At 45.7% G+C, this 26,826-nt stretch overlaps 1 protein-coding gene across 2 annotated transcripts in view; it reads right to left on the bottom strand.

Annotated features, from left to right (window-relative positions):
• Positions 1 to 26,122, bottom strand: part of HBP1 (HMG-box transcription factor 1) — a 44,104-nt gene extending 17,982 nt beyond the window's left edge. The window contains exons 1-8 of one of the 2 annotated variants that reach the window (XM_006120387.5): positions 25,994 to 26,122; positions 16,670 to 16,862; positions 14,333 to 14,567; positions 12,960 to 13,092; positions 12,010 to 12,121; positions 11,810 to 11,922; positions 3,918 to 4,074; positions 2,561 to 2,705 (exon numbers count right to left, since the gene is read on the bottom strand). In XM_006120387.5, the coding sequence (XP_006120449.5) occupies positions 2,561 to 2,705; positions 3,918 to 4,074; positions 11,810 to 11,922; positions 12,010 to 12,121; positions 12,960 to 13,092; positions 14,333 to 14,567; positions 16,670 to 16,862; positions 25,994 to 26,101 (1,196 nt within the window). In that variant the 5' untranslated portion in view covers positions 26,102 to 26,122. Of the gene's footprint in view, positions 1 to 2,560; positions 2,706 to 3,917; positions 4,075 to 11,809; positions 11,923 to 12,009; positions 12,122 to 12,959; positions 13,093 to 14,332; positions 14,568 to 16,669; positions 16,863 to 19,414; positions 19,526 to 25,993 lie in introns of those variants that run through there. The other variant, XM_075927045.2, reaches the window with a different exon arrangement.
• Positions 26,123 to 26,826: the final 704 nt, after the last annotated feature.

The following is a 26,826-nucleotide window of genomic DNA, read 5'->3' as shown; positions in this document are numbered from 1 at the left end:
CAATGATCCTGGGCTCACTGGTTAACTTTCATGGTTACATACAGGATACCTCCCACCATGCTTCTGCTTCAGTATCAGATGCAGCAGCGTGGCGGGGAGCGGCAGGTAGGAGACAGTATGCATGGAGGGGCTGGCATCTAAGCCAGCTCCCTGCATGGATTGGCTCCCAAGGATCCGCCTGTTCCTCCTGCCCCCCCATTGCTGCCACTGTATCAGAGGCAGCAGCAGAAGGGGTAGGGGTAGGGGTAGGCAGGAGCTGGTACTCGGTTTCTGACCTGGGAGAGGGGCATAGGATTGGGTGCAGGACCTGGGCGGGAGTTGAGTGCAGGAAAGGGTGGGGTCCCAGAGGCAGCCTCTACCTGGGAGGTGCTTACCAATGGGAGCTGAGAAATTGTGCTGCACTGACCCCACTTCTGGAAAAATCTCTCAGCTCCCATTGGACAGAGCTGAGAGAACTGGCTGAGGGCAGGGGTAGCGCACAAAGCCTCTCCTCTCCCCTTGCAGCACAGAGAGGCACAGGGAGCAGCCCTATTCCATGCTGTAGGGGCAGGCATGCTGGATCGGGCCCATAGACCAGATCTTGCCCGCCCCTGCTCTAAAAGGCCAACTTGTACTACAAAACTGACTTAAAAACATGCGCAATCCATAAAACCCAACTTCTTTATTTTTAAAATTGAGATGGGTGTTTCCATTACCTGCCTGTACTTCCTGGCAGAGATACAGGCTGGAAATGCTGTTTTATTAACAGAAGATCGAAATAGTATTAGACAGATATCCTGAGATTCGCTAGTCTACTGAGGTGTTTTCCATCTCCCCCTTCAGTGCTCTGTGACAGGGCATGGTCACTGTCCAAAATCTGCATGGAAGAGTAAAGAACTGCACAAGAGGAAGAGGGTACAGTAAGCTGCTGACAGCCTAACTTGCCAGCTCAAAAAGGACAGAGAAATGTGGAAAGGAGCTGTCTGTCTCCCCATAGCCCCATTCCTTCTCTAGTACCCCTCCTCCAGCAGAGTTGGAATGTCTGGTTTTTAACTTTCTCTGCCCTGCTGCCAGCAGCTGTTGCCTCATGATCTCTTTACTTTTGTCCAAAGAACCAGTTAGGGCCTTATAAGTGTCCAGACAGGAGAAGACAGGCCGTATTTTACTTTTCATTCATCCCCAACAATCCTGATGCTCTTTCAGTAGTAGTTTTAGTCCAATAGCCATTTCAGGATGTCCAATAGTCAAACAGGAGGGCAGGGAGTATGAGCTGGTGTTGGGAGGAGCCAGCTTAAAAGCCAGTTCTCCCAGCACCATCTCCACAGGGAGCAGACGAGTAGCGGGGATCAGGCGCAAACTGGGAATCAGCGGACTCCTGGTTCGTGCCCAGTCCCAGACACTGCACCTCTGCTTATTAAATGTATTAAGAATCTGCCAGCTCTTAATACATTTAAAAATCAGAAGCGGAGCAGGAGGCACCTAGCCAGGATAGCTGATTCCCCGCTCATGCCGGGTCCCCTGCTGCGCTCCAGCTTTTTTACATTTAAGACTGGTGCACAGTGGGGAGACCTGCCTGCTCTTCATACATTTAAAAGGCAGAGACGCAGTGGAGTCAGCTCCCAGGGCCTGGAGCTAATCCCGCTGCAGCTCTCCCGTTTATCGACTAATCAACTAATAGACAGAAAATCAATCGACTAGTTGAGTAGCTGATTAAACAAAATTTAACATTTCTACTGTTTACCACAATAAATCAACAGATAAAGCTCTCCCGTCAACTCTGACTACTCTTTTTGTTTTGGTGGAGTACCAGGTTCGACAGGAGAGCACTCAGCAGTCTATTTATCATGTCTTCCAACTGTAAACAAAATAAAACAGGAAACTCTTTAATATTTCCAACAGAAACTGAAAGTTCAAAGTGACCACTGTATCATAATCTGCTGCTCGAGGGGAAGCTATGGGAGTAATGAGGCTAAAGATAGCATCCAAATCAGCTAGAGAGTTTACAAAGTATGAAAAAGTCAGTATTATCAAAACAACTTTCTCTCTGAACCACATCAGAAAGGACTGACAAACTGCAGAACCCTCAAAAATCTGATTAGACAACATGTAAATTGAAGGAATCATATTCCAGAAACAATAAAGCCATATCATAGTAGTTGGTTCTTTGGTTACTGGGGAACTGTTTGGGTGGCTAAAGACACTAATTCATAGTGTAGTGGCAAATATTAGATTATTCACTCCAGACCAGACCACTTCTCTATCCAGTGTGAGACTGTTCCATACAGTATATTTCCTACTGCTTTTTCTAGTTTTGTTTGAAATGTCCTAAGCAATGGGGCTACCGCCACTTTATTTGTGAGACTATTCCATTGTCCAACAAATTTCACCATCAGAAAGTTTTTCTGATAAAGTTTTACTCTCCTATTTATCCCTTCTTGTACCATCATAAATAATTCCTCTCCCTTCTTGGAGCACATCTTTCACATACTGGTAGATTTACATGCCCACAAGAATAATGGATCTTTTCTTCTGCATAAAACTATCAAAAAAAAGCAATGTAGCCATTTTATCCAGAGGTTACCTTTTAAATGTATCAAAAACACCCGAATCATCAAAGTTAATAGCATCAGGGTGTCCTGGAGGTAGACACATATCTCCTACTTGCATTTCACAGCATGGAATGCCATGCTGAACCACAGTCAAGCTTGGATAGAAAGAAGACCAACCTGGAATGGTAAAGGATTAAGTTAGAAAAAAGTGGGTTTCCCCAACACTAAATTTGAAATAATAGTTTAGATAAAGTTTTTATTTACTTTTTTCCCCTCAAAAACAGAATCAGAAAACTTTTTCAGGTGTAATTAGTGCTACAGTATAGTTCATTTTATCTCATTTATCAGCTTTTTATTGTAACAAAAAAGAACAGAAAACTAAACCAAGTAACAGTGGTATCAACCTCAAGTCTCCCTCATTTACTTTCTCTCTCTCATCTTTTCTGTGCTATATATCATACTAGAAGATTTACTCGGCATGGGTCCTTAAGCAAGTTTTGTTTTTCTTCATTTAAATCATTGTTCTGGGATGCGTCAGGGGGATGAGGGATTCAATGTGCAAGTTGTGCCGAGGAGAGAGGACAACTCCAGCCCTCTCTCACTGTAGCAGTTCGGTGCCAGGTGAGAGGTACCTGTCCATGGCCGCTCTAGTAGCCACAGCTAGGAGAGGGATGAATGTTCTGTGGCTGTGGGACAGACAGACAAACTCTCTGAAATATATAGTAGATAGCTGTACCCTTCTCCACCCATGCCAGCCCAATGGGATTATAGCTGTACGGGTCCCCGTCTTTGGCCCTTTTCTACCCTCTGTGGTCATTCTACAATATAACTCCATTCTGCCAGACCTCTCCCTTTCCAATTTATGAGAAATATTCATATGCCAGGTGCATCCCATTGTCCTGGCAGAAGCAAGCCCTGACCTTGCTTTAAATTATAAGAGGAAGCTGCATACCAAATTTGGTGGTCCTTTCCCTTATCATTTAGGAGGAGTTCTTGAACAAACAGATTCACAGATGGACAGACACACATTTCTAAAATATATACAGGATGCCCCTGACTTGCGATGTGATTGGTTCCAGGGGTTTTCATCCCCTTCCGCACTTACAAAAATGGTCGTAAGTGCGGGGGTCAGAGCTCGGCCGGTCACAAATCGGGGACCTCCTGTACTAAGATTTGCCAAAACTTTCAAAAAACAACACATACAACATCTGTACCAATTTTATTGTTCAAATTCCAGTGTTTCCTTCAAGCAGATTTACAGTAATCTGACTGGGGAATGCTGCTTTCAACAACTGGGGGAGATGGTTATGAGATTTACAGATACTTTCTTAGAAGAATTTGTTACTTAACTCCTGAGAGTTTTGCTTTACACACACAGTATTTTCCTACCTTTATTTTTAACATAAAATGGATGATCCAATCTGCACTCCACGGTAAGCAAGCCATCTTCTACTGTACCAGGATCAAATGTCAACTTCAATACTGATTCACCAAATGAAATACTTTCTTCATGAGATATCAACTTCAAACCATCAGAACCATAGCCCTGGAAACACATATATGCTTCAGAACGTTCAGAAAAATTTAACATTGTGGATTCTGCAAACATATAATCATCTTTTTCTGGCACACTGAAAAATACCAGCATTCAAAGGGTTAAAAGACCCCCCCACAAGCTAAGAAGAGAGTGCGACAAAATATATCTATAGCTATTCTGGTTCAGCTGTTTTATGTTCAGTTGCTCAGACACTATAGCAGGGATGGGGCACCTCTGACCCATGGGCTAGATATAGCCAGTGGTTTGCCTTGATTTTGGCCCACGAGGCTCAGCGCTCTCCCCTCCTTGGTGTGGCTGGAGCACCAGCGCCCTGTTGCAGGGGGTGAGTGGTGCCCTTGAGCCTCGCTGGTTGGATAAAGGCAAGCTGCTGGCCACATCTGGCCCATGGGCTCTTCTTGGCAGAAGTGAGGAAGAGGCTCTGCACCAGGAATGGCAGTGCAGGAAAGCACTGGCTTGCAGACTCCACCCCCATCATTCCCATTGGCTGGAACTCCTGGTGCCTGCCAGTGCAAGGCATCCCGGAGCAACCTGTGCACCCCTGGGAGCTGTACCAGGCAGGCGCCTTCATCCCCTGCCAACCCCTGAACTCTCCTCCCACCCAGACCCTGCACGCCAACCAGTGTTCCCTCTAAACTGCATAATTAATCAGCCCTGCCCAGCTCGTGCACAGAGCCCTGAGTCTCTGACGGGGTGGGGCTGATAAATCACCTGTGAAGCTGTGCTGCCACCCAGCTTAGAGGGAATACTGATGCCAACCCCCTAGCCTCCTTCCACACACCTCTTCTCCTTCCCACTCGGGTCCCCACCCCACTTCTGCACTAGGGATGTAAAATCCCGTTTAACCAGTTAACCGATTAAAGGGGAGCTGTGGGGGTACAGGACACAGAGTCACTGACGCTCAGCTGGGCTGGAGTTACCCACATGCTGAAGGCAGGGGCTGCTTCAGCCCAGTCAGAGCAGCCCCTGCCTGCAGCACGCCAGGGCCCATTGCGGAGAGTGGCTGCTCTGGCCAGGCTGGAGGACTCCTTTCCATGGTGGGCCTCATGGGACTGGAGCAGCCCTCTGCCAGTGGCAGACAGGGAGCCACACCAGCCGCCACTGGTTAACTGGAACCAGTAAGCATTGCCCGTTAAGGGTGATGCTTACTGGTTAACATTCACAACCCTATTTTGCACCTGACCTCTTGCCCAGAACCCGCATCCCCATCCTGCTCCTGCACAGAACCTGTGCCCCCACCTCGCTCCCATCCCAGCCTCTTAACCCCTCATTTTTGGCCCCACCACAGAGCCTAGAGGAACCCCACAAAATCTTCTCCCTGATTTTTCTGTGAATCAGTCACCCCCCAATCCAAAAAACATTCCCCACTCCTGCACTATAGCGATGCACATGGAACAGATTCAATATGCATCCTTTACAACAAAGGCTGGCAAACTTTTCAAAAAAAAGAGCCAAACTACAACAAAATTCAGGACAAGAGTCAACAAAGAGCCAGTATGAGAATGCCCATTTGCATGACTGAAAACATACAACTTACTATTACTGATAACTGACATAATGATTAATAATAGCATCAATGAAACATTGTGCTCACACTTTATTTCATGGGACTTCTGCTGCTGCTGGGGGTGCAGGAGTCAGAGTTGGGCTGTATGAGGGGCTCAGAGTAGGAGGCTGGGATATGTGGGAGGTGCAGGAGGTAGAGCAGGGAGCTGGGGGTGGAAAACAGAGTATGTGGCGGAAGGGAGCCCTGCGGCCAGATTACCTTACCTGGTCGGGGCTGAGCTGCTATATCCTGGCAGAAGAGGCTGGATAAGGGGATGGCCCAGGATCACCACAACCAGCTAGTGGCCTCCTCTCCTACCTATGCCACAACAGGGGGGAGGTGCCCTCAGCCCTTCCTGAAGCCAGATGGGGGAGCTGGACCATGGGGTCTGCCCCAGGATCAGGGCTGGGGACAGGACGCTGAGGCCAGATCCATCAGAAAAGGTTTCAACATTATTATTTATGGCAGGGGTGGAGAACATTTTTTGGGCCAGGGGACATTGACCCACAGAAAAATCATTTAAGGACTGAGGTTCAAGACCTCAGGCCAGATCAACTCTTCTGGGGTTCCAGGTTTAGTGGATTTTGAGCCCCCCCTTCCGGCTCTAGGGTGGGGCCATGATGAGGGGTTAAGTGTGCAGGACAGGGCTGCCAGTCAGTGCGACAGGGAAGTGGAGTGCAGGAGAGAGTGAGGTCTGGATTGGGGGGGTAGGGTGCAGGAACAGGCTGGGAGCAGAGTGTCTGGCCAAGAGGGAGGGTGCAAGAGTAGGTGGGGGGGGGGGGTAGAGTATCTGGCCGGGGCAGGGTGCAGGAGCAGGGGAGGGTGCAGTTGTTTGACCAGGGGAGCGGGCAGGAGCAGATTGGGGGTGCAGGATCTTGGTGGAGGGAGTGTGGGTGTAGGGTCTGGGCATGAGGAGGAGGAGGGGCATTTACTTGCTTTTGTGCTCCACACCACTCCCAGCACTGTCCCCCAAGCATGGCCTCCCACTGGCTGGATTACAGCCAATGGGAGCAGCAGGGATAGTTCCTGGCAGTGCATCTGTCCGATGCTGTTCCCCCAACCAGGAAAGGGGGAAAGGAAGTGGCAGCGCACTGGGCCAATTGTAGTCAGGGCTTCCCCCCACCCATACAGGAAACCGGTGCTAGTGCTCCAATCTTGCAGGGGGCTGCGAGGCTGGAGCTTGAGCTGCAAAGGAGCCGTATTTAGCTCGGGAGTCATAGGCTGCCAACCCTGCTTTATAAAAAGTGGTTTCCTACTGTAACTGTGGTACTTTGAGATGTGACACAGAGGTGTATTCAACTTCAGTGTGTGCATGTGCAGTACACCAGAGCTAGAGAATTTTGCCTAGTAGCAGCCATGGGGAAAGGGGCCTGTATTTATGCCGCTTAGTGATAGCTCCTGTCCTGAATGAGATGATCCCATCTTGACCTGAAACTGGACTCTAATGCAAGCAGGTGAAGGGTGGGTCATGGAATACACGTCTGCATCACATCTGGGAGAAATATCGTTACAGTAAGTTCCAGTTTCTTTTTCTTTGAGTGGATGCAGCCTTTGTCTGGAAATGGGTGACGGGGAGAGATCACGAGAGGAATACCTATTGTGGCACAAGACTGAGGATGGGGGAGTACAAGAGTTTGGGGATGTGAGGGGCTCAGGGCAGGGGGTTCACGTGTATGATGGGCTCGGGGTTGGAGTGTGGAGGGGGTACAAGAGTATTATGACGCTGCGGCCAGATGCAGGTTTAGTCCCAATTGGGGGCTTGTTGGCCAGACTTCATTTTTAATTAAAATATTATGTGCAACACAAAACATTTCTGCATTGTCTTTATTTATGGAAGGTGCAGGGAACCTGTTTTGGGTCAGGGGCCACTTACCCATAGAAAAATCAGTCAGTGAATGAGATGCAAAGAAACAACCCTCCAACCCCCCCCCAAGCCTCACTGATGTGGCCCCAACTGAAACACCTCACTCCCCTGGCACTCCAGCCCCATGGAAGAGGAAGGGGGGAAGATAGGTCTGAGGTTCAAGGATTCAGGCCAGATTAACTCTTCTGGGTTCCAGGGTTAGTGGATTCTGTTGGACCCTCTACACTCTGAGGTGGGACCAAAAATTAGGGATCCAGTGTGCAGAACGGGGCTGTCAGTGAGTGGGATATGGATGGGAGTGCAGAATGAAACAGAACATGCAAACTAAGCTTAATACAGGCAGTCCCCGGGTTACGTACAAGATAGGGACTGTAGGTTTGTTCTTAAGTTGAATTTGTATGTAAGTCGGAACTGGTACATATTGTAGGGGAAACTCTAGCCAAACATTTTTTTTAGTTTTGGATAGCATAGGGAAAGGTTAACTCCCCTCTAATGTTTGTTTTGCTGTCTGTTCCCCTGTTCAGAAAATTTCACATCTATTTCTGTCCCTGTGACAAACTCAGGACTAAAGGAGTAACTCATCAAATACCAAACAGCTCTGCACCATGCTTTGAGCTAATAGCTTTATTTCCACACACCACCCAGGGTTCTAGGAGGAGGGTCCTTTTTTTGCTAACACAATGAGGCCAGCACTTTGTTTGTTTTGGTGGAGTCTTTGTTTGCCCAGGAAGCCCAGCATGTATAGGGGGAGGAGGGGCGGAGAGGCTGCTTTTGTCTGCTGTTCGGCAGCCTGTTGCTCAGGGGAGGGGGCAGCCTGTTGCTGGCAGGGGGGGAGGGGGGAGGCGTGCAGGATGGCAGGGGGGGGGCAGCGGGGGGGGGGGCACTTTTCCTCTGCCCGGCAGCTCTGCCGGATCCCTGTCCCTGTGGCCAGCTGCTGCAGGCAGAGGCCAGTTGGAGCCGGCCGAAGAGGAGGAGGAGGTGGATTCTAGGACCCAGGTGAGCGAGCCCCGGGATGCTGCTGCGCTCTGGGAGCCCGGCATGTATAGAGGGGAGGAGGGGCAGAGAGGCTGCTTTTGTCTGTTCGGCAGCCTGTTGCTCAGGGGAGGGGGCAGCCTGTTGCTGGCGGGGGAGGGGCAGCGGGCATGGGGAGGCACTTTTCCTCTGCCCGGCAGCTCTGCGGGACCCCAGTCGGAGCTGGCCCGAGGAGGAGGAGGATCCTAGGACCCAGGTGAGCGAGCCCCGGGAATGCTGCTGCGCATGTGCGGGAGTTGCCTCACCCCGTTCGTATCTAGGGATCCGACATAAGTCGGATCCACGTAAGTCGGGGACTGCCTGTATACTGAGAGAATTGGTTACACATAAGCCAGGAAAACAGGTTACAGGAGCAAGCTGGGGGTAGGTGTCTGGCCAGGAGGCAGGGGCAGGGTGCTGGATGATGTCTGTCCAGGGGCAGGGGGCAGGGTGCTGGTGGGAGCCTGGGAAGAGGTACCTGGGGGTCTCCAGGGATGAGGATCTCTAGGTAGCGATGGACAAAGCCACTCCGGATCTTGCGCCACCATCTTAACACCCTCCCTGCCTCCCCAGAGCACGGGGAAGAAAGAGAAGAGAAGAAAGTGAATGTGGTATTGTGGGCAGAGGAGGCATGCGTGCTTTCTTGTCTCCTCTTTCTTCCCTGTGCTGCCTGCCTTTCTTCCTGAGGTGTGGGAGGGAAGTCTCCTCACAACAGCAGGCCTGCTTCCTGAGAAGCCGGATCTGGCACACAGCCACGAGGAGTGAGGTAATTCTATTGTCAGTTCTCCCCTGAGATCCCACCCAGAATGAATGTTAGAAACATCTAAAGATGAACCACGAGAAAGACTTGGATCTAGACTGGAAGGACATCCCATCTGTGCAGAAATTATTAGAACCACATCTAGGGTGAGAGCTTATGTGTAACCAATTCTCTCTGTATATTAAGCTTAGTTTGCATGTTCTGTTTCATTTTGCTTAATAACCTACTTTGTTCTGTGTGCTCTCTCATAACCACTTAAATCCTACCTTTTATACCTAGTAAAATCACTTTTGTTTATTAATATATCCAAAATAATTGGTGCCGGGGGATGGGAAAGGGCAACAGTCTGCTTATCTCTCTTTACACTGAGAAAGAGGGTAAATTTTCATGTACTTAACTCTGTATGGAATTCCATACAGCAGGCCTTGGCAAAATAGGGCCCGTGGGCTGCATTTGGCCTGTCAAGCCACCAGATCCAGCCCGGGGATGCTGCGGGGAGCCCCAGGCAGGCTTCCTGCTTGCCTCGCCCCACCCACACGCTGCTCAGAAACATGGCTGCAAGGCTGTTTTTCTTTTAAAATTGTGAGTATGGAGAGGAGGAGAGAAAGCTTTAGGAGCTGCTCCCATCCCCAGCACAATCCCACTGGCCAGTTTGCGGCCAGGAACAGGCTGCAGGCTGGTAAGTCTCCTGGCCAGACCCTGCCTCTGGCACCCCAGTCCGTCCCTTCCCCAACCCTCTGTCCCTTACACCACATACCCAAATCCTCTGTCCTTCTCCTGCATCCATATCCCCTCCCAGATCTGCCCCCCCATCCTCTGCCCCATATCACAGTCCCCTCCTGCCCAAGCTCACAACCCAAATCCCTGCACCCCCTCCTGCACCCTAATTCCCTGCACTATGTCATAATCCAATCCCCTACACCCCAGTCCAGTGCCCCATGTCACAACTGCCTCCTTCACCCAAACTCTCTCCCTTACCCCAAGCTCCCTTCTGCAATCAACCTCTATCCCAGACCCCCACACCTCTTCCATTAATATCATGGAAGAGTGCGGCCTTCTACCATTTTCCAAATTCTTGGAGTTGTCCTCTCCTCCTCCCCCCATCAAAAATTATTGCCCACCCCTGCCACACAGAGTCAGACAGATTTATCTGGGGTTCAACTCCTGGAAGAGCTGTGTACAGTAAAACTCCAGTTGTTTGGCAACTAGTGGTCCAGCACTCCCGATAGTCCAGCACCAGCTGGAACCCAGAAGTGCTCTGGCCAGTCGGACAATTGGAGCTGCTCTGCCCCCGGCTTCCCCAAGTTCAAAGCTGGTCAGTTTCAGCAGCGGTGGACTTGGGGAAGCCGTGGGGCAGAGCACCCCAGCTGCTCTGCCCTAGGCTTCCCCAAGTCTGGTGCTGCTGAAACTGACCAGCAGCAGACTTGGGGAAGCCAGGAGCAGAGCAGCTTGGGTGCTGCCGGGTTGGTCCCGCAGCGCCGCCCCTCACCTGAGTGGCGCTGCAGGACCAACACGGCAGCACCCCAGTTGCTCTGCCTCGGGCTTCCCCAAGTCCACCGCTGCTGAAACTGACCAGCGGCAGACTTGGGAAAGCCGGGGGCAGAGCAGCTGGAGTGCTGCCCAGGCTGCACCATTCCTCACCGACCCTCCCCCCCCCCCGCCCATAGCCCCCCTTCCGGTACTCTGGCATATCCAATAATCCGGCACCCCCTGGGTCCCAAAGGTGCCAGATTATCGGAAGTTTACTGTATCTGTCTGTACTACACACGGAGGGGCATGGCCCTTCCATGTGTCTGTGCTGGGGCACGCTGGCGAGCCATGCTCAGCAAGACAAGATTGCAGGCTGCCCAAACAAGGCAGGCAGGCTCAGTGGTGTCTCAATACATCAGGCAACAGTCCCAAGGGAGCAGGCAACCCATCACAGGTGGATTGTCTGAATACGCCACACAGCAAAGGTGATGTGGAGGATACTTGTCTTTAGAGACTACTTGAGATTGTTCCAGGTCCAGACAGCACTCTCAGAATCTAAAGGCAACCTCCAATCCAATGAAGGTTACAGTGCTGAAGCAGGTGGTTGAATACATGCTAGTTTAGATGAAGATCCCTCACCACCTGAAGAATGTTTAAACCATGATGATGGCACTCCCCAGGGAAATACTTCAACTAAAGCGAACAAGAAAACTAACACTATACTAAGGAATCTAATTAGCTATATACAAATTAGAAAAAGTCACTAAGAAGTAGAGCAGTTGGGAAATGACTCCAGTCACAGATGATAAGAAGGAACCGAGGGGAGTCTTGGCAGCACTGCCTCATATAGCCAAGGGGAGAGGGGAGAGGTTATGAAAACCCAACTTCTATGGGTACTGCTAGCAATATCTCCATTTCTGGTGCGCTGGGCACACAGACACTTAAAGAAGAATACACAGCTGCATCTAACTCAAAAAAGAAACCTCTTGAAGCAACAAGATGAGGATAATGTTAAACACAACATAAGCACTATGCTATAGTTACTGCAAAGGATTCAGTAGCATTAAAGGACTACCTTGCAAGTACCCATTAGAAGATCGTCCTCATTTTCACAACCTTTAGATCTAACAAAATCTTCAACGTCCTGCCATTCTTTGTTGTATCCTTTGTGAAAGCATAAACGTGTGCCTGAGATATGAAAAGAAAAGATCACTAAGTTCTTTTCAAAAGAAGAACCTGTTACAAAAAAGGCTCCTACATTGAATGCTATTTTACCTTTTAAAAAACAGTGCCAAACAGTTGAGGGCCAAGAGTGACACCACCCTAGATCATCATCGTCCGACAGCGACGACATGCAGAAAATGCCAGACTCTGATTCACTACTTGTCTATTCAGAAAACAAAAACATACAAATGATTTAACAAATATCTTGAAAATATTTATGCATTTGCTTAATTTTACATACTGACTTTAAGCTGAGAACTATAAAATGAGGACTCCCTGCAAATAGGGATACAATAGCTCAAGGCAAGAGGAGCAAATCTGAACCTCAATTTTATGCTCATCATTTGAGGAACCAGAGCCACCATTTTTCTGGTTAAGGTCTACACATCATTTTTTTCAAAACCTTGCAGTTTGATGCCTCAGTCAGTTACAAGGAATGCTTTTGCAAAACCCAACATATCCATTCATCCCACAATGTGGCTAAATGTGTTGTCAACCCGCAGGGCCTCATACTGTTCCACTAAAGTTGATGAGAGTTTTGTCAGTGAATTTAGTAGGAACAGGTTCAGACCCAAAGACCAACAGTCAGGAATCAGAGCCAAGAAATACACATGGCAGTGGAGAGCATGAGGTTGAGGCTGGCTCTTTGTTCATATGTTTAAATGTCTGGGACATCATCACTTCATTCACAAAGCCAACACGTGTAGGTTAAAAATAGAATAATTAAATAGCAAAAACGTATTTCCTCCTCTGCATTCCCTCATACACCTACTCTGTATATCTTTTAGAATGCCATCCCTTTGTGCAACAGACTTATCTTCGTGTTGTGTATAGTCACCAAGCTCATACTAAAAAAATAATAATGGCAAATCCAACTTACAATAGGAATGACTTTAGGAATGTATACATTTTCATTCTTGTACTTTCTTTAGTTTCTGAAAACTTTTGTTCATCTATTCTGATTCTTCACATAATTTAACAAGCATTTCAGGACAACTCACCCTTTCATGTCTCACTGGTGTTTCATCTAAGTGATGCTTAGAGAAGCTGGGATCACTCTTTGAGGATCCTGGTGGAGGACGTGCATAGGAATGTAAACTTTTGCTTGTTGCTATTATATGAACAGGAGATGATCTACAATAAAAATTATTTTTATTAAAATAAAACTTGAGATTCTGGCATCACAAAATTATGCTAATATTACACTACATAAATTTTATTTTACAATTATTTTTCATATATGAATTTAAATCCAAAAGAGAATACTTCTGTCTACAACTAAATTGTGTGCAGAAACAACAGCTTGCCTGTGTTCACATTTTACAGACAGACCCATACAAACACACAACTTTCCTTTCACACAGTTGAATTTGTCATTTAACCATACCACCCAAAAGAGGCAAACATTTAGCACATTATGTAGGAGCAATTTAATATCCATGTTTATTGATTTAACTTGGGTTCCAAAGCTTCTATATATGCAGTCACTTAGGCAATCTGTGCTCTGTAAGCCACTTCATCGAACATACCCCATAAAAGTCTTTATGCTTTCAACTCACAATTATGTTCAGGTTTTCTTCTGTAATTATGACTTTATTCTCTATCTTTCCTTAGCATCCTAACCAATTTCTAATACAATCAGGAATTCATGGCAATCACAATGACAACAATGCAGAAAGTTTTTAAAAAAATGACAAGATCATTCCTCATCCAAATGAGGAAAAGTTACTCTAAAAATACAACATGCTGCCACAGTTCTTCTGCTGCTAAAGTCACATGTGGAAGGACCAGGGTTGTATAGGCCAGAGAGCCAAAAGAAACAGGCCAACACTACAGACTTCAACTAAACCTGCAGAGCAGCATTCAATCTAACCACCCTTTGACACAAATCTGGGTGGCTCTCATGATGTACTTCCCCTGCTTGTGACACAAAGTATGTCAACAGCGTGAGTAGGAGGTAAAACTGCAGCACATGTAGACATACACAAGCAAGTCTGGGAATGTCTATGCATACTGCAATCACAGCTCCCGATTGCAGTGCAGCTACATCTAGTGTCTCTCCTATAGTGGCAAAGCAGCACAAGTATACTATGATCTCTTAGCAGTGTGAGACTGCCTAGCACTGTTCAACTTCATCCCATATAGACAAATTATGAAGTTGGTGCAATAGGCTCTAAAAGGAATCCATACTGTATTTTGGAAAAAGAATATGATTACCATGCAGGAATGGAGAGACCAAGAACAGAGTTAAAATAGGAAATTCCCAGAACTTCAATGGGAAAGAGATGCTTCTGAGGAATAAAGGAAATGTTTGTAACATCATAAACAGTATTGCCTGTTTTAGAACTAAAAGCACCAAAATGAATGCCTGTACCTGTTATAAAAAGAACACTGCATGAGAGGACTCTGTGGACTAGTGGCTATGTTTGCCAGTTCTGTCAACCAGTTCACCCCACTCTCACAAGAATAAGCACTTTCTGAATTGTTATTTGAGGTATGCTGGTTCCATGAAGGCCTTGAATATTCCTGATGTGAAACATCAGTACCAAGCTGGTAGAACGCAGTTGGGGTAGAATCGATTTGAACTGCCTGTAGTTCAGGAAGATCGTCTACAAACAAGTGCACAAGAATTGATGTTTATTTCTACGTCTGAATTATACTTAACAATAGTGAATAAAAAAAATCTATGGTGAACAAAAAGAGAAGGAACCCAGTAATTAAAAAAGAAGTCTATACAGCAATTATCTGTACTTCTCAAATTCCTTTATCACATCTATATTACCTAGAAGACTGCAGCTGTGACACTATAGAATTCTTCTCTTAACTCCTATTTTTACTTAGGCAATAATTTTAATAAAAAACTTAAAATGAACAGATCCTTTCAAAGATCAAGTTATAAACACAAATGCATACGTACAAAATGTGGCTCTGATAGCAAATGCAGTATTTTTAAGGTTTAATTAGATCAACGTTTAGACAAAAAGACCCACAATCAGTCTGACCCTGATCAATCAGTACATAAAATTACTGTGTATCTTTAAACTACACCAATTAAAATGTTCAATGAATATCAAGTACTATAACACATCGGCTTCAACAGGAAAGCCTCTACAAAACTATAAACATCATGGCTATTTCTGCCAATGGTTCCCATACTTTCACAGCTAATCTGGAGACACATATTTCACAAACCATGAATGCAGCAGTTATACATACATATGTCCAGTAGCCTACACACTTTACATATAAACAAACTTTCCCATCTGTTATTTAAGTTCTTACTGGAGTCAGTATACTCTACTGCTGTGTAAATTAATAACACTTTTGCACTTCTTGTACTGAACTACTATGTACCTTGATATTATATGTGAATTTCATTGATTACACATTAATCTTTTATTTATATACTGCTTTTGTTGAACATGATAACACTGAAACTAAATGCTCCTCTAGGCGAGAATCAGAATCTGCATTTGGACTTGGTCCAAAGAAGCTGAAATACCCCTGGGAGATGACTACATCTCCACCTATAAAAAGAACTTCACAGGAATTGTGAGCAGAAACTTACAGCCCAATGTTCTGAAAGCAAGTTTCCGGCAACATCTGCTTTAGGGATGTGAAAGTATAACTATGTACACAGTTAATTGATGAGCCTGGACTCATCAATTAACATGCAGAGTTACACATAGGTCCCCGCTTTTCCTCTGTGCTCTTGCCTCTGAACCAGAGATAGCTGCATGGAGGGCCAGGCAGGACCCCGTAAAAGCTGGCTTTCCACATGCACCAGCTTCCAGGGAGCCGTGTACTTTCCTGCTCCTGTGTGTAACTGCTGAATTTTTCAGCAATTACACATTTACTTGAATAAACACATTTAACATCCCTAATCTGCTTGTATGTGATTGAGACAGGAGCTGGGGATGAGCTAAACAGGGAAACCAGTGCGTCTTAGTACTGTAAGATGGCACGATACATCAACTATAGTGTCATGCATATTTCCTGCACTACATTAGTAAAAACTGTAAGTATATCCCTAGAAAGAGCAAAATTCTGTCTGATTCTGTTGTTACTCCAGGGGCACGTCTAGATTACGTTTTACTTTCGAAAGAAGATATGCAAATTCAGTGGAAATTTGCATATCTTCTTCTGATCACTTTTTCTAAAAAAAATTGTTTTGTTTTTTTCGAAATAGTAAGCAGTCTAGATGCGGTTCTTTCGGGGGAAAAAAACCCTTTTTTCGAAAGAACCGGCACGTCTAGATTACGTTTTACTTTCGAAAGAAGATATGCAAATTCAGTGGAAATTTGCATATCTTCTTCTGATCACTTTTTCTAAAAAAAATTGTTTTGTTTTTTTCGAAATAGTAAGCAGTCTAGATGCGGTTCTTTCGGGGGGAAAAAACCCTTTTTTCGAAAGAACCTGTAAACCTCAATTTTTGAGGAAGAAGGTTCTTTTGAAAAAAGGTTTTTTTCCCAAAAGAATCGCGTCTAGATTGCTTGTTCAAAAAAAACTCTTTCGAAAAAGCAATCGGAAGAAGATATGCAAATTCCCACCGAATTTGTATATCTTCTTTCGAAAGTAAAACGTAGTCTAGATGTGCGCCCCTCCCCCCCCCGTGTGTAACTTTCATGAACTTCAATGGAAAGTTCCCATACGGAGTAACTACAGAACTGCCCCTTCCATGTAACTTTTAGAATGCTATTAAATTCTTTACCAAGCTCCATGTGCTCATCGGAGGATGCATATCCAGGAGAAGATGGGAGGTTCTCATTACATTTCAGTAACTCCAATGATTCACTCATCCCTGAATTTCTCTTGTCCACTACAAACAGGAGTTTCTGGACTGCATTAGGCATTTGATTTGTCTTCACTTCCCACACCATGTTAGGATGCTCCAAATTTTCTGACTTTGAAAAGACAAAATTACACACATAAAAATTGTGAAATACTGAATGTGTTATGTGGCTCCACGTACAAATTGTTATCATCAAGCCCTCCTTTATCCAAAATTTCACCTACTATTTTTATCTTTTTGTGTTACCAAATGCTTAATTATAGTGAAGAACAAATAGCCAATTTTAGTCAGTTTTATTACATTTTAATTACATTTACATTGGCAGCTTGCTTTCTTCTTTTCCTAAAGTCTTGTTGCTCTAATATTTAAAATAAAATGAATATTTTGGACTAAATGTTAGTATCAGCTATAACAGGAGCAGGTCATTATTCTGAAATGCTGTTTCTTAAAGAATGAATTTTTTTTTCTAGTGATAATTTGGTGTATTTACTAGTCTTTCAAGTAATGCTGGACTGAAGTCACTGTAACACAATTCATAGCTACTTTCAATTAAAAAGGTAATCTTTTACAATAAGCTAGCATATAAAGATATGGATAATTGACAAAGAAAATCCCATGGCACAGGACAACTGTGTACCCCCTTTTTGAGTCTGCAGTTATGCACTACAATATTTTGAATAATCTATTAAGAAGTCAAACTATCTTTCCCTCTGCTCTATGCTTATAGAAAACAGCCATCTGATAATGGTTAGGCATGTTGTGGTTAAGATAGCCAATGAGTTGCAGTAATCAAATGTGCACACAGCAAATCTGTGCTAATACAGCCTATTTTTGTTACCTTCCCCTCCTACAAACTTGTTTTATCCACCTCCCACCCTGTATTTTAAATTATATACTGTTAAGGCTAAAACTGTTATTTACATGTACCGTGCCTAGCACAATGGAGCTCTGACCTGGCTGAAGCCTGAACGTGCTGCCAGATATCTAAAAGGGTGTCATAAGGAAGAGGGAGAAAACTTGTTCATCTTGGCCCCTGAGGATAGAACAAGAAGCAATGGGCTTAAACTGCAGCAAGGGAGGTTTAGGTTGGACATTAGGAAAAAGTTCCTAACTGTCAGGGTGGTCAAACTCTGGAATAAATTGCCTAGGGAGGTTGTGGAATCCCCATCTCTGGAGATATTTAAGAGTAGGTTAGAGAAATGTCTATCAGAGATGGTCTAGACAATATTTGGTCCTGCCATGAGGGCAGGGGACTGGACTCGTTGACCTCTCGAGGTCTCTTCCAGTCCTAGTATTCTATGATTCTATGACAATATAAATAATAAAAACCAACAACAGTAATAAGTGAGGTTTCAAAGACACACAGGACACTAATTCTCCCATTTGTTCCTTTGAAAATCTCTCACAACCGACTTCTTGTACCACAATAAAATTATCTGTGACTTGTTTTATTTTCATTTATGGCCAGTTTTGGCATTTTTACAAAGTCATTCCTGTTTTCTTTAGTGGGAGACACATAGTCACTTTTGTGACCAAGAGTATCCATCACCATTATTATTATTTTTATTAGGGATGTGAAGGACTAGTCGACTATCCGATAAGCAAATACTTATCGGATAGTCTACAAGCCTGTTGACTAGACGCCTTCCCCCTCCCCCCCCCACACACTTTGCTGCGTCTATCAGAAAGAGGAAGCAAGTAGGGAAGGGGGGGAAGGAGAGGCTACTTCAAAGCAGCAACGCTGTGTGGAGCCTGGAGCCAGACCCAGGGCTACATGTGGTGTGGCCGCAGGAGCCCAGCATCAGGCTCTTTCCAGCATTTCAAAGCAGCAGCACCCCATGGAGCCCAGGGTTAGCTGGGGACTTCCTCGCTGACCCCAGGTTCCATGCGGCACTACCACTTTGAAATGCCGCATGGACCCTGCCTCCGGGCTCCAGCGGCAGTGTTTCAAAGCCACAACGCACATGGAGCCCAGGGTAAGCTTGGGACTCCCCAGCTGATCCCAGGCTCCGCACGGTGCTGTCACTTTGAAATGCTGCAGGAGTTTGGGGGGTCAGTGCTTCAGGAGCTTGGGGTCAGGCTCACTGAGGAGTTTCAAAGCAGTAGCATGCCCAAGATCAGCTGGGGAGTTCCCAGCTGATCACAGGCTCCGTGCAGTGCTGCTGCTTTGAAACACTGCAGCAGAAGCCCAGAGTCAGGCTATTCGCAGCATTTCAAAGCACTAGCACCAGATGGAGCCCAGGGTCAGCGGGGAGTCCCTCAGTTGATACGAGATTCCAGTGGTGCTTTCGCCTTTAAAGTGTAGCAACAGCCAATGCAAAATGCATCAACTATTTGATTAGTCAATTACCCGCAATTTAACATCCCTTATTTTTATATCAGTGTAATATCTGTGTCCTTTCAAGCTGAGGAAAGCTAAACAGGGCTTCTAATGGCCTTACATACACATTCAACAAAAAGGATGGCAAAATAATGCTCTGTGGTATTCTCCATAAGAAGGACTTCAGAAGCAGAAGAGCAATTGCCATTAACCATACATAGGGAGCTTTCATTTACGCCTGATTCAGCTGTCTTTGGAATCAGTGGGAGTCTTTTTATTTAATTCAATCAGAATTATACAATACCATTAAAAAGCAGCATGGCCATGTGAGCAACATTATTCACCTTCACTAGAAACCAAATCCATGTCACCAATACTTTGTGGTCAAGAGCATCATGGTCTTATACTGCCAAACTTCTCCTGACACTTTATCCTATAGATAGTCCTTATTCACCCTAATAAGCATAAGCAAAATGAAAGCAAGCATATTACTACTGCTGTTCAGCTCTCATCAGTTCAAACCTCACAACAGTGTCAACATGAATGCCACAGAAAAGAAAAGAAAAGAAAAGAAAAGAAAAGAAAAGAAAAGAAAAGAAAAGAAAAGAAAAGAAAAGAAAAGCTGTAAATTAAACTATCAGTATTAGAAAAATAAACTATCAGTCAACATTAATTTTTGTATTCCTATTTGAAGAATTTTCTTCAAAGTATGGCTTGCTGCATTATCTCCATTGAGGACAGCAGAAATGAAGAACATCAGAATAGTGGAATGCTCAGTTTCAGGAAAACTGCCATGAAGAACAGTTTTCTGCACTGTATATCCTGTGAATAAAATGAATGCCCATCAACCATATGGACCAGATGCATCAGGGCTCAGATGCATAACTTTAGAAATCTGAAAATGTTGATCTGTGGCTTTAATACGGATTACTATCATCTATTTAAAAGTTACACAGCTGCATGCTCATATTTTAGTAAAACTCTATACAGGCAGTCCCCGGGTTACGTACAAGATAGGGACTGTAGGTTTGTTCTTAAGTTGAATCTGTATGTAAGTCAGAACTGGCATCAGCCGCTGCTGAAACTGATCAGTTTCAACAGCCGCTGAATCTGGACACCAGTTCCACTTACATACAGATTCAAGATAAGAACACCAGGCGTCCCCAAGTCAGCTGCTGCTGAAACTGATCAGCAGCTGATTCCAGGAAGCCCAGGGCAGAGCAACTGGTCAGTTTCAGCAGTGGCTGACTTTGGGACGCCTGGGGCAGAGCAGCTCGGGTGCTGCTGGCTTGGTCCAGTAGCGGGCTGCTCCTCGGAGCTACTGGACCAACCCAGCAGCACCCCAGCTGCTCTGCCCCAGGCATCCTGATTCAGCCGCTGCTGAAACTGATCAGCAGCTGAATCAGGACGCCTGGGGAAGAGCAGCTGGGGTGCTGCCGGGTTGGTCCAGTAGCGCCAAGAAGCGGTGCTGCGGGACCAACCGGCAGTGCCCCACCTGCTCTACCACAGGCCCCCGGCTTTGCTCCACGTCTCCCTGGTCTGCTGGGGGGGGGGGGCACTAGCTGCGTCCCCCCCAGCAGACCAGGGAGACGTGGAGCAAAGCTGCGGAGGACCCGGGCCAAACCGTGGCGCTTCCAGATCAGCGCCGCAGTCCGGCCCGGGTCCTCCGGGGCTCTGCGCAGCATCTCCCTGGTCTGCAGACCAGGGAGACGCTGCACAGAGCGGCGGAGCACCCGGCAGGACCCCCGCCGCTTCCAGCTGATCTGGAAGCGGCCGCGGGTCCGGCCCCCAGTGCTCCGCCGCTTTGCTCCCTCTCCCTGGTCTGCTGGCTCCGCCAGCAGACCAGGGAGACGGGGAGCAGCTTTTCTCGCCCCGGAGAAGGCGGGCGGCGGGACCAGGCGTCCCGCTGCTCTAGTTCTCCAGGGCGAGAATCCCCGTTTGTAACTACGGATCCGACATAAGTCGGATCCGCGTAACTCGGGGACTGCCTGTACATTAATCAAATGCTCAGCGATGCAATTGGTATTATGTACAAAATTCCAAGACTTTAAAAAGGAGGGTTTCTCTCTAAAAAACTGAATTTTTCACATGAATGAGAAGGGAGAAGAATACTTTATAAATCATGCCAAACCCAATGATAAATATCACAACCAAAAGCTGTCCAAAATGACAGCTGATTTGTGATAATTTATGCTTAATGGTCTGCTTCTACTCTACTTCTGATGAATTATTTGGTCTGTCGTACACATTTCTTGACAGATTGTCACAATGGAATGATTAAGATTAACACCTCTAAAAGATGGAGCCCAGTATCCTATCTTCCAAGTGTGGCCAATGCCAGTTGCCTCAGAGAGAATTAGCAGAACACATAATCAAGTGATCTATTCCCGTCACCCATTCCCAGCTTCTGGCAAACATCTGCACAACACATTTTAGTCCTGTAAAGAAAAATTGGGGTAGAAAAAGGGATGGGAGGTGAGGTAACAAATTTTTTAAAATACCTGCTTTGTCAATCTAGTTATGTCAGTGGTTACCAACCAGTAGGTCGAGATCTACTGGTAGATCTTGGAGCCTGTGACAGGTGATCCTGACTGGTTTGGCTTGGAGGCAGAGCATTCAGTTGCCCTTCCCTCCACTGCTGCCCTCCAGGGGGCTTTAGTATGCTGTTCAAGGTGGGAGAGGCAGAAGAGTGGGGCTACTGATGTCAGGGTCTTCCCTTCCTCCCACCTCCTCAGAATGTGAAGGGTGGGGTCTTGGAGAAGGGCTGTGGTGGGGCAGGGCCTCAAAGAAGGGGTAGGGAAGGAAGTAGGACAAGGGAACTTGGGTTGAGGCAAATCCTGAATTGACTTAAATTGAAAAAGTGATCTTGCATTTAAGAAGGTTGGAGACCACTGAGTTATGTCTAGTATTAGGCAATAATTTGACTCAAGTTTCCTAATCAACATTTTGCAATCACCTTGCTTCCCACTCCAAATTTATTGAGCTATTCATTCACATTTTCCAAGTCACTTATAATTAATTATTTATACTTGTGCATCAAAGTAGAATTTGTTCTGACAGAATTTTGGGTGTTCTCCAGGGGACTACACAGTGAAATGGAGAAAGAGATCTTACATACATAAATATTATTTAAATGCTACATGCATCATGTCATTTAAATTTTGCCATCCCTATTTCCATCCTTTAGATTTTATTCTGGCTTTTTTCTTTCCATCCTCCATTTGGGTCTAGCCCTTCATACGGTGGCAGGGAAGGGAACAACCCTACAAACCAGAGAGCCATATCCGTTCTTGAGGTTGTTCTAGCTTCTTCTGTCTATGCCAGGGTGAGGACCCTGTGTGGGTCCGGGACCGCTGACCCTCAGAAAAATCAGTTGAAGGCCACATGCAAGTCAGAAGCAAACAAACAAACAAAATAAAACCTCACTAATGTGGCCCCTGACTGAGGAGAAAGACACTTCCCACATTCAACTCACACACCAGAGCCTAGGAAAGCCAAGGCTAGTATATGCTGTGCGCTCCAGCCCCATGTTGGGAGCAGTGAGGGGTTGGGTAGCTGGCATGCCAGCACGGGCTCCCCAATTCTGGAGAGGAGCCCTGAGGCTCAGGGGCTGGATCCAGGCAAGCCGGGGCCCGAAGTTCCCCCCTCCTGGTCTATGTCCTTCTTTTCTAGCCTTCCACCTTTTCCTGTCCCTTATGTTCTCTATGCTTTCTCCTTCTCTTCTTGCATGGCTTTTGTTTCTCCTCGATTTTTCTGTCCCTGCCAAAATGACCAAGCTAGTTGCTCCACATAAAAGATATTTCTCTAAAATAAGTGCTAAATTCATAAAGTATCTGCCCTAATTCACCTAATAAATTCAAAGTCTATGAGCAATACCATCTGTACAGTGTGCATGTCTTAACATGAGGAATACATTTTTCAGCCAGAAAATGAGTTAATGTTTCCAGCTCTCAATAACTTTTACATATAGAGAAATTTTTGTCTGGGTAAAGTCTTAGAAACATCTTCTATAAATAAGAAAAAAAGTGGTTTCAGGTTTGATTTGGGCATCATGTTTTTTTCTCTTCTCTAGGACATTACTGAATAAACAACAATTGGCCAGAGAGTACAGTTTTTTTCTTTTTAATTCTGTTTCGTGCTTAAAAACCTTTGCTATAAATATATTTGCCAAATACACAGAATTGTGGTATGACATCATAACAGCTTATTTCCTTTTGGTCAACAAAGACAAATGTGAATGACCGCATAAACACAGCTTTTAAAAATTAGTTGAGTTATTCATGTTTACAAAATTGACAATTTATGAGTTCAATAATTGGCTATATACCGTCTATTAAAATGTACAAATAACTCTATAAAAATGACATTCAGTGATTGAGCAATATCTACCAAAGCCACATTGAGCTGGTATACTGGGATTAGACTATATTCCACAATTTTCCTTTGGGCATTATCTTTTCCCCCTCACCTCCGGAAAAAAGCCCTTTTCTGGAGATCTCTTATTCCTACTTCAAAGGGCTTTTTTCCGGAGGATCGGGGCCAGTGTAGACGCTCTTTTCCGGCTTTTCTAAAAGCCGGAAAAAAGCGGCGGACATTTTTATTTAAATGCCGCGGGGGATATTTAAATCCCCCGCGGATTTCCCTATTACGACCTGTCAAATTAGCATGCCCCTTTCGGAAAAGGGGCCAATGTAGACGTAGCCAACTAGTCTGACCTTCTATATACATCACAGGCCACTAAATTTCATTCTGTTATCCCTGCATTGTGCCCAATAACCTGTGTTTGACTAAAGCATATTTTTAGGGTTGGAAGTATTACATTTATCAGTAAATGCCAGTAAATGTTGATTCACAACACACAGTTAGAAATAAAAAAGCAATATATAACAAATGTAGAAAGGGAAACATAGATAATAATATGCATAAAATCAAAGTTAATGAGGGAAGCAAGACTAAGGACAATTAGGAGTTTAAGTATACAGGTTGAATCTCCCTGGTCCGGCAATGTTGGGACCTGACCAGTCCTGAATGAGAAAATTTTTCAGAATAGGGGTGGTGTTCCCTGCCACTGGCCCCAAGCCAACTGGTCCCCTCTATCCCCTACCCTCAGCCAGGCTGCCCATCAGGGATGTGAAGTCTAGTCAACTATCTGATAAGCAAATACTTATTGGACAGTTGACAGGCTAGTCAGCTAGTCCCTTCACCACTGAGAAAGAGGCAGCAAGGAGGTGGAAAGGATGCTTCAAAGTGGCAATGCAGTGTGGAGCCTGTTGAATGACAATTAATATTTTACTTGTGATTTCTTTCAAGCTCTATCTAGATACTGGACTTAATATTCAATGCACAGAAAAATTTTAAATAGTTTTTTTAATTAAATAAAATTACATTTGCTGGAGTGGATGCATTAAAAGATTTATCAAAAATTATGAAAACATGTCTTTCATCTAAAACTTATTCAAGAAAAGAAATCTTATATATAGTTAATGAATTTAACTGATTTTTTCTAATCACCATGTTGTTCTTCAAGATTTTAGAACAGGTAGCTCTCTCACACCTTTTTATTCACAAATAGAAGAAAACAAACTTTCCTGCTTTTTCAATTCCCAATTGGTTTCCTAACTACAAATGGATTTACGTAAAGAACTAGCTCATTCATTCTCAACCAGAGGTACATAAACCTTTGGGGGAATGCAGATGTGTTCTATGGGTACATCAACTCATCTACAAGTTTGCCTAATTTACAACAGGCTACATAACAGGCATTAGAAAAATCTGTGCAAACTAAAATGGCATACACTGTTTTGTTTATACTTCCATACATACTATACTGAGATTTTAGGACAATATTTATATTCTAATAGATTTATTTTATAATTATAGGTTGAGTAATAAGCAATTTTAACTGTGTGCTGTGACACTTCTGTGTTCATGCATGATTATGTACACAAATAGTTGAGTGCAGTGAAATTTGGGGGCATGCAAATCAGATGAATGAAAGGAGTACAGTACTCTGCAAAAGCTGAGAGCCATTGACCTAAACTACATAAACAAACAGAAGTGAAAATCTTGATGACCCTCCCGAAAAGTCTACGAATGTTAAAAAGCTAATTTATACACTCTATATATGTATTTAATTGGAATTTAAAAAATGAAAATTTGTTTTTCCCCTTAATCATCCACCCAAAGTTGTCCTGATCTTGACTGCGCATTTATGGCTTGTCAACCAGAGAATACATTGTTTCCTGGGCCGCGGGACAAAGCAGCGAGGCAGAGACCCAGAAGCCGCGGGGGCAGGAGGAGAAGCCGAGCGCAGCACGGGACTAGCCACGGCCCGGCCGGCGGAAACAGGCTCCGCAGCTGCCAGCGCCCCCCTCCCCCTCCCGCTCATGTGACCAGCGCCTGGAAGCTGCCCTTGTTTATAAACTTCTCCCTGGCACGGCGCATGCGCGCAAGGCCCATTCATTCAAACTGCGTAACAAGAAGCCTGGTGGGGGAGGGGAGAGTGGGGTCGCCCCGGTTCCCCCCACCCCCGCCTCAGGCGCCAGCGGAGCCGCACTCGGGCTCCTCGGGTGCCCCAAGCCTGGCTCCTGATTCCCTCCCCGCGTTCAGATACCGCCCCACCCGAGGGCAGGGGCCGCACCGCGCTGCGGGCGCACGTAGCCGGACACCCGAAGTGCGCAGGGCTCGGCGGAGGCGCCCCGAGGGGCCCACGGCGCAACGCCGGGGGGGGGCAGCGCCCGCACCGCCGCCCCCCCCCCCGGGACCGACACAGCGATTCGGAGTTTGCCTCGCGCGAGGTCGAACCCCGGTCCAAAGGTCAGAGCCCAGCAGCCTCCCTCAGCAACGGCCCCCAGCCCCGTCCCCGCCGCCCTCGCCCGTCCCCGGACTCCTCTCGGCTCAGCCCAAAACTTTTCACCACTTACCAAACCCGTCGCCATTTCTAGATTCCCCCTCCGTTCTCCCCCTCTCAGAAGCCCCGCCCGCTCGCCTGGATTCGTCCTCCTTGGGCATGTCCCATTGCTATTGGCCATCTGACCTGCCCATCAGGATTCTATTGCGAAGGGCGGACATGTTTTGACTATCCTGCGCGAACGATTACATAGAGTGGCATGTCAATCACTGTGAAGTCGCGTCCCGATTGGCTAATGGCGAAGTCCCTGTGCTCAGGCTGCATTCTGGGAAGAGTAGTTTCTTTTTACACCGAGGGCGAGTGAACAGGGAGCAGCTGGACAGCAAGACCCAGAATGCGCTGCGAAACGCCCGACTGATAGTAAACAAGAGTCATAGGGACACGTGTATCTGCCCCTCTGGCTAACTTTACACAGGAGACTTAGCACAAGAGGCCAAGCTGAAGGGGAGATGATGCTAAACCGGGGGTCCCCAAACTTTCAGATGCTGGGACCACATCAGCATTCTTACTATTATGGTGGCCCAGAGCAGATCAATTTGTGCATAACTCTAAAGGTGTAAGAGACTATTCCTACCCTGAAGAGTTTACAATTAAACAAGACTGTATCAAGAGCAGGTTAATAGTAATAGAGATGTAGCCCTGTTAGTCTTGTCTTGCTGAAACAAAAGACAGGACTATGCAGCACTTTAAAGACTAACAAGATGGTTTATTAGGTGATGAGCTTTTGTGGGCCAGACCCACTTCCTCAGATCAAATTGTGGAAGAAAATTGGCGTGACCATATATACCAAAGGGATACAATAAAAAAAAAGTGAACACATATAAAATTGACAACTCAGATTTTACA

The sequence above is a fragment of the Pelodiscus sinensis genome, chromosome 1 (assembly GCF_052426305.1).
Source record: "Pelodiscus sinensis isolate ZL-2025 chromosome 1, ASM5242630v1, whole genome shotgun sequence".
Lineage (NCBI taxonomy): Eukaryota > Metazoa > Chordata > Testudines > Trionychidae > Pelodiscus > Pelodiscus sinensis.
Note: the sequence above shows the minus strand (reverse complement) of the source record. Positions and strands in the feature narration are given on the sequence as shown.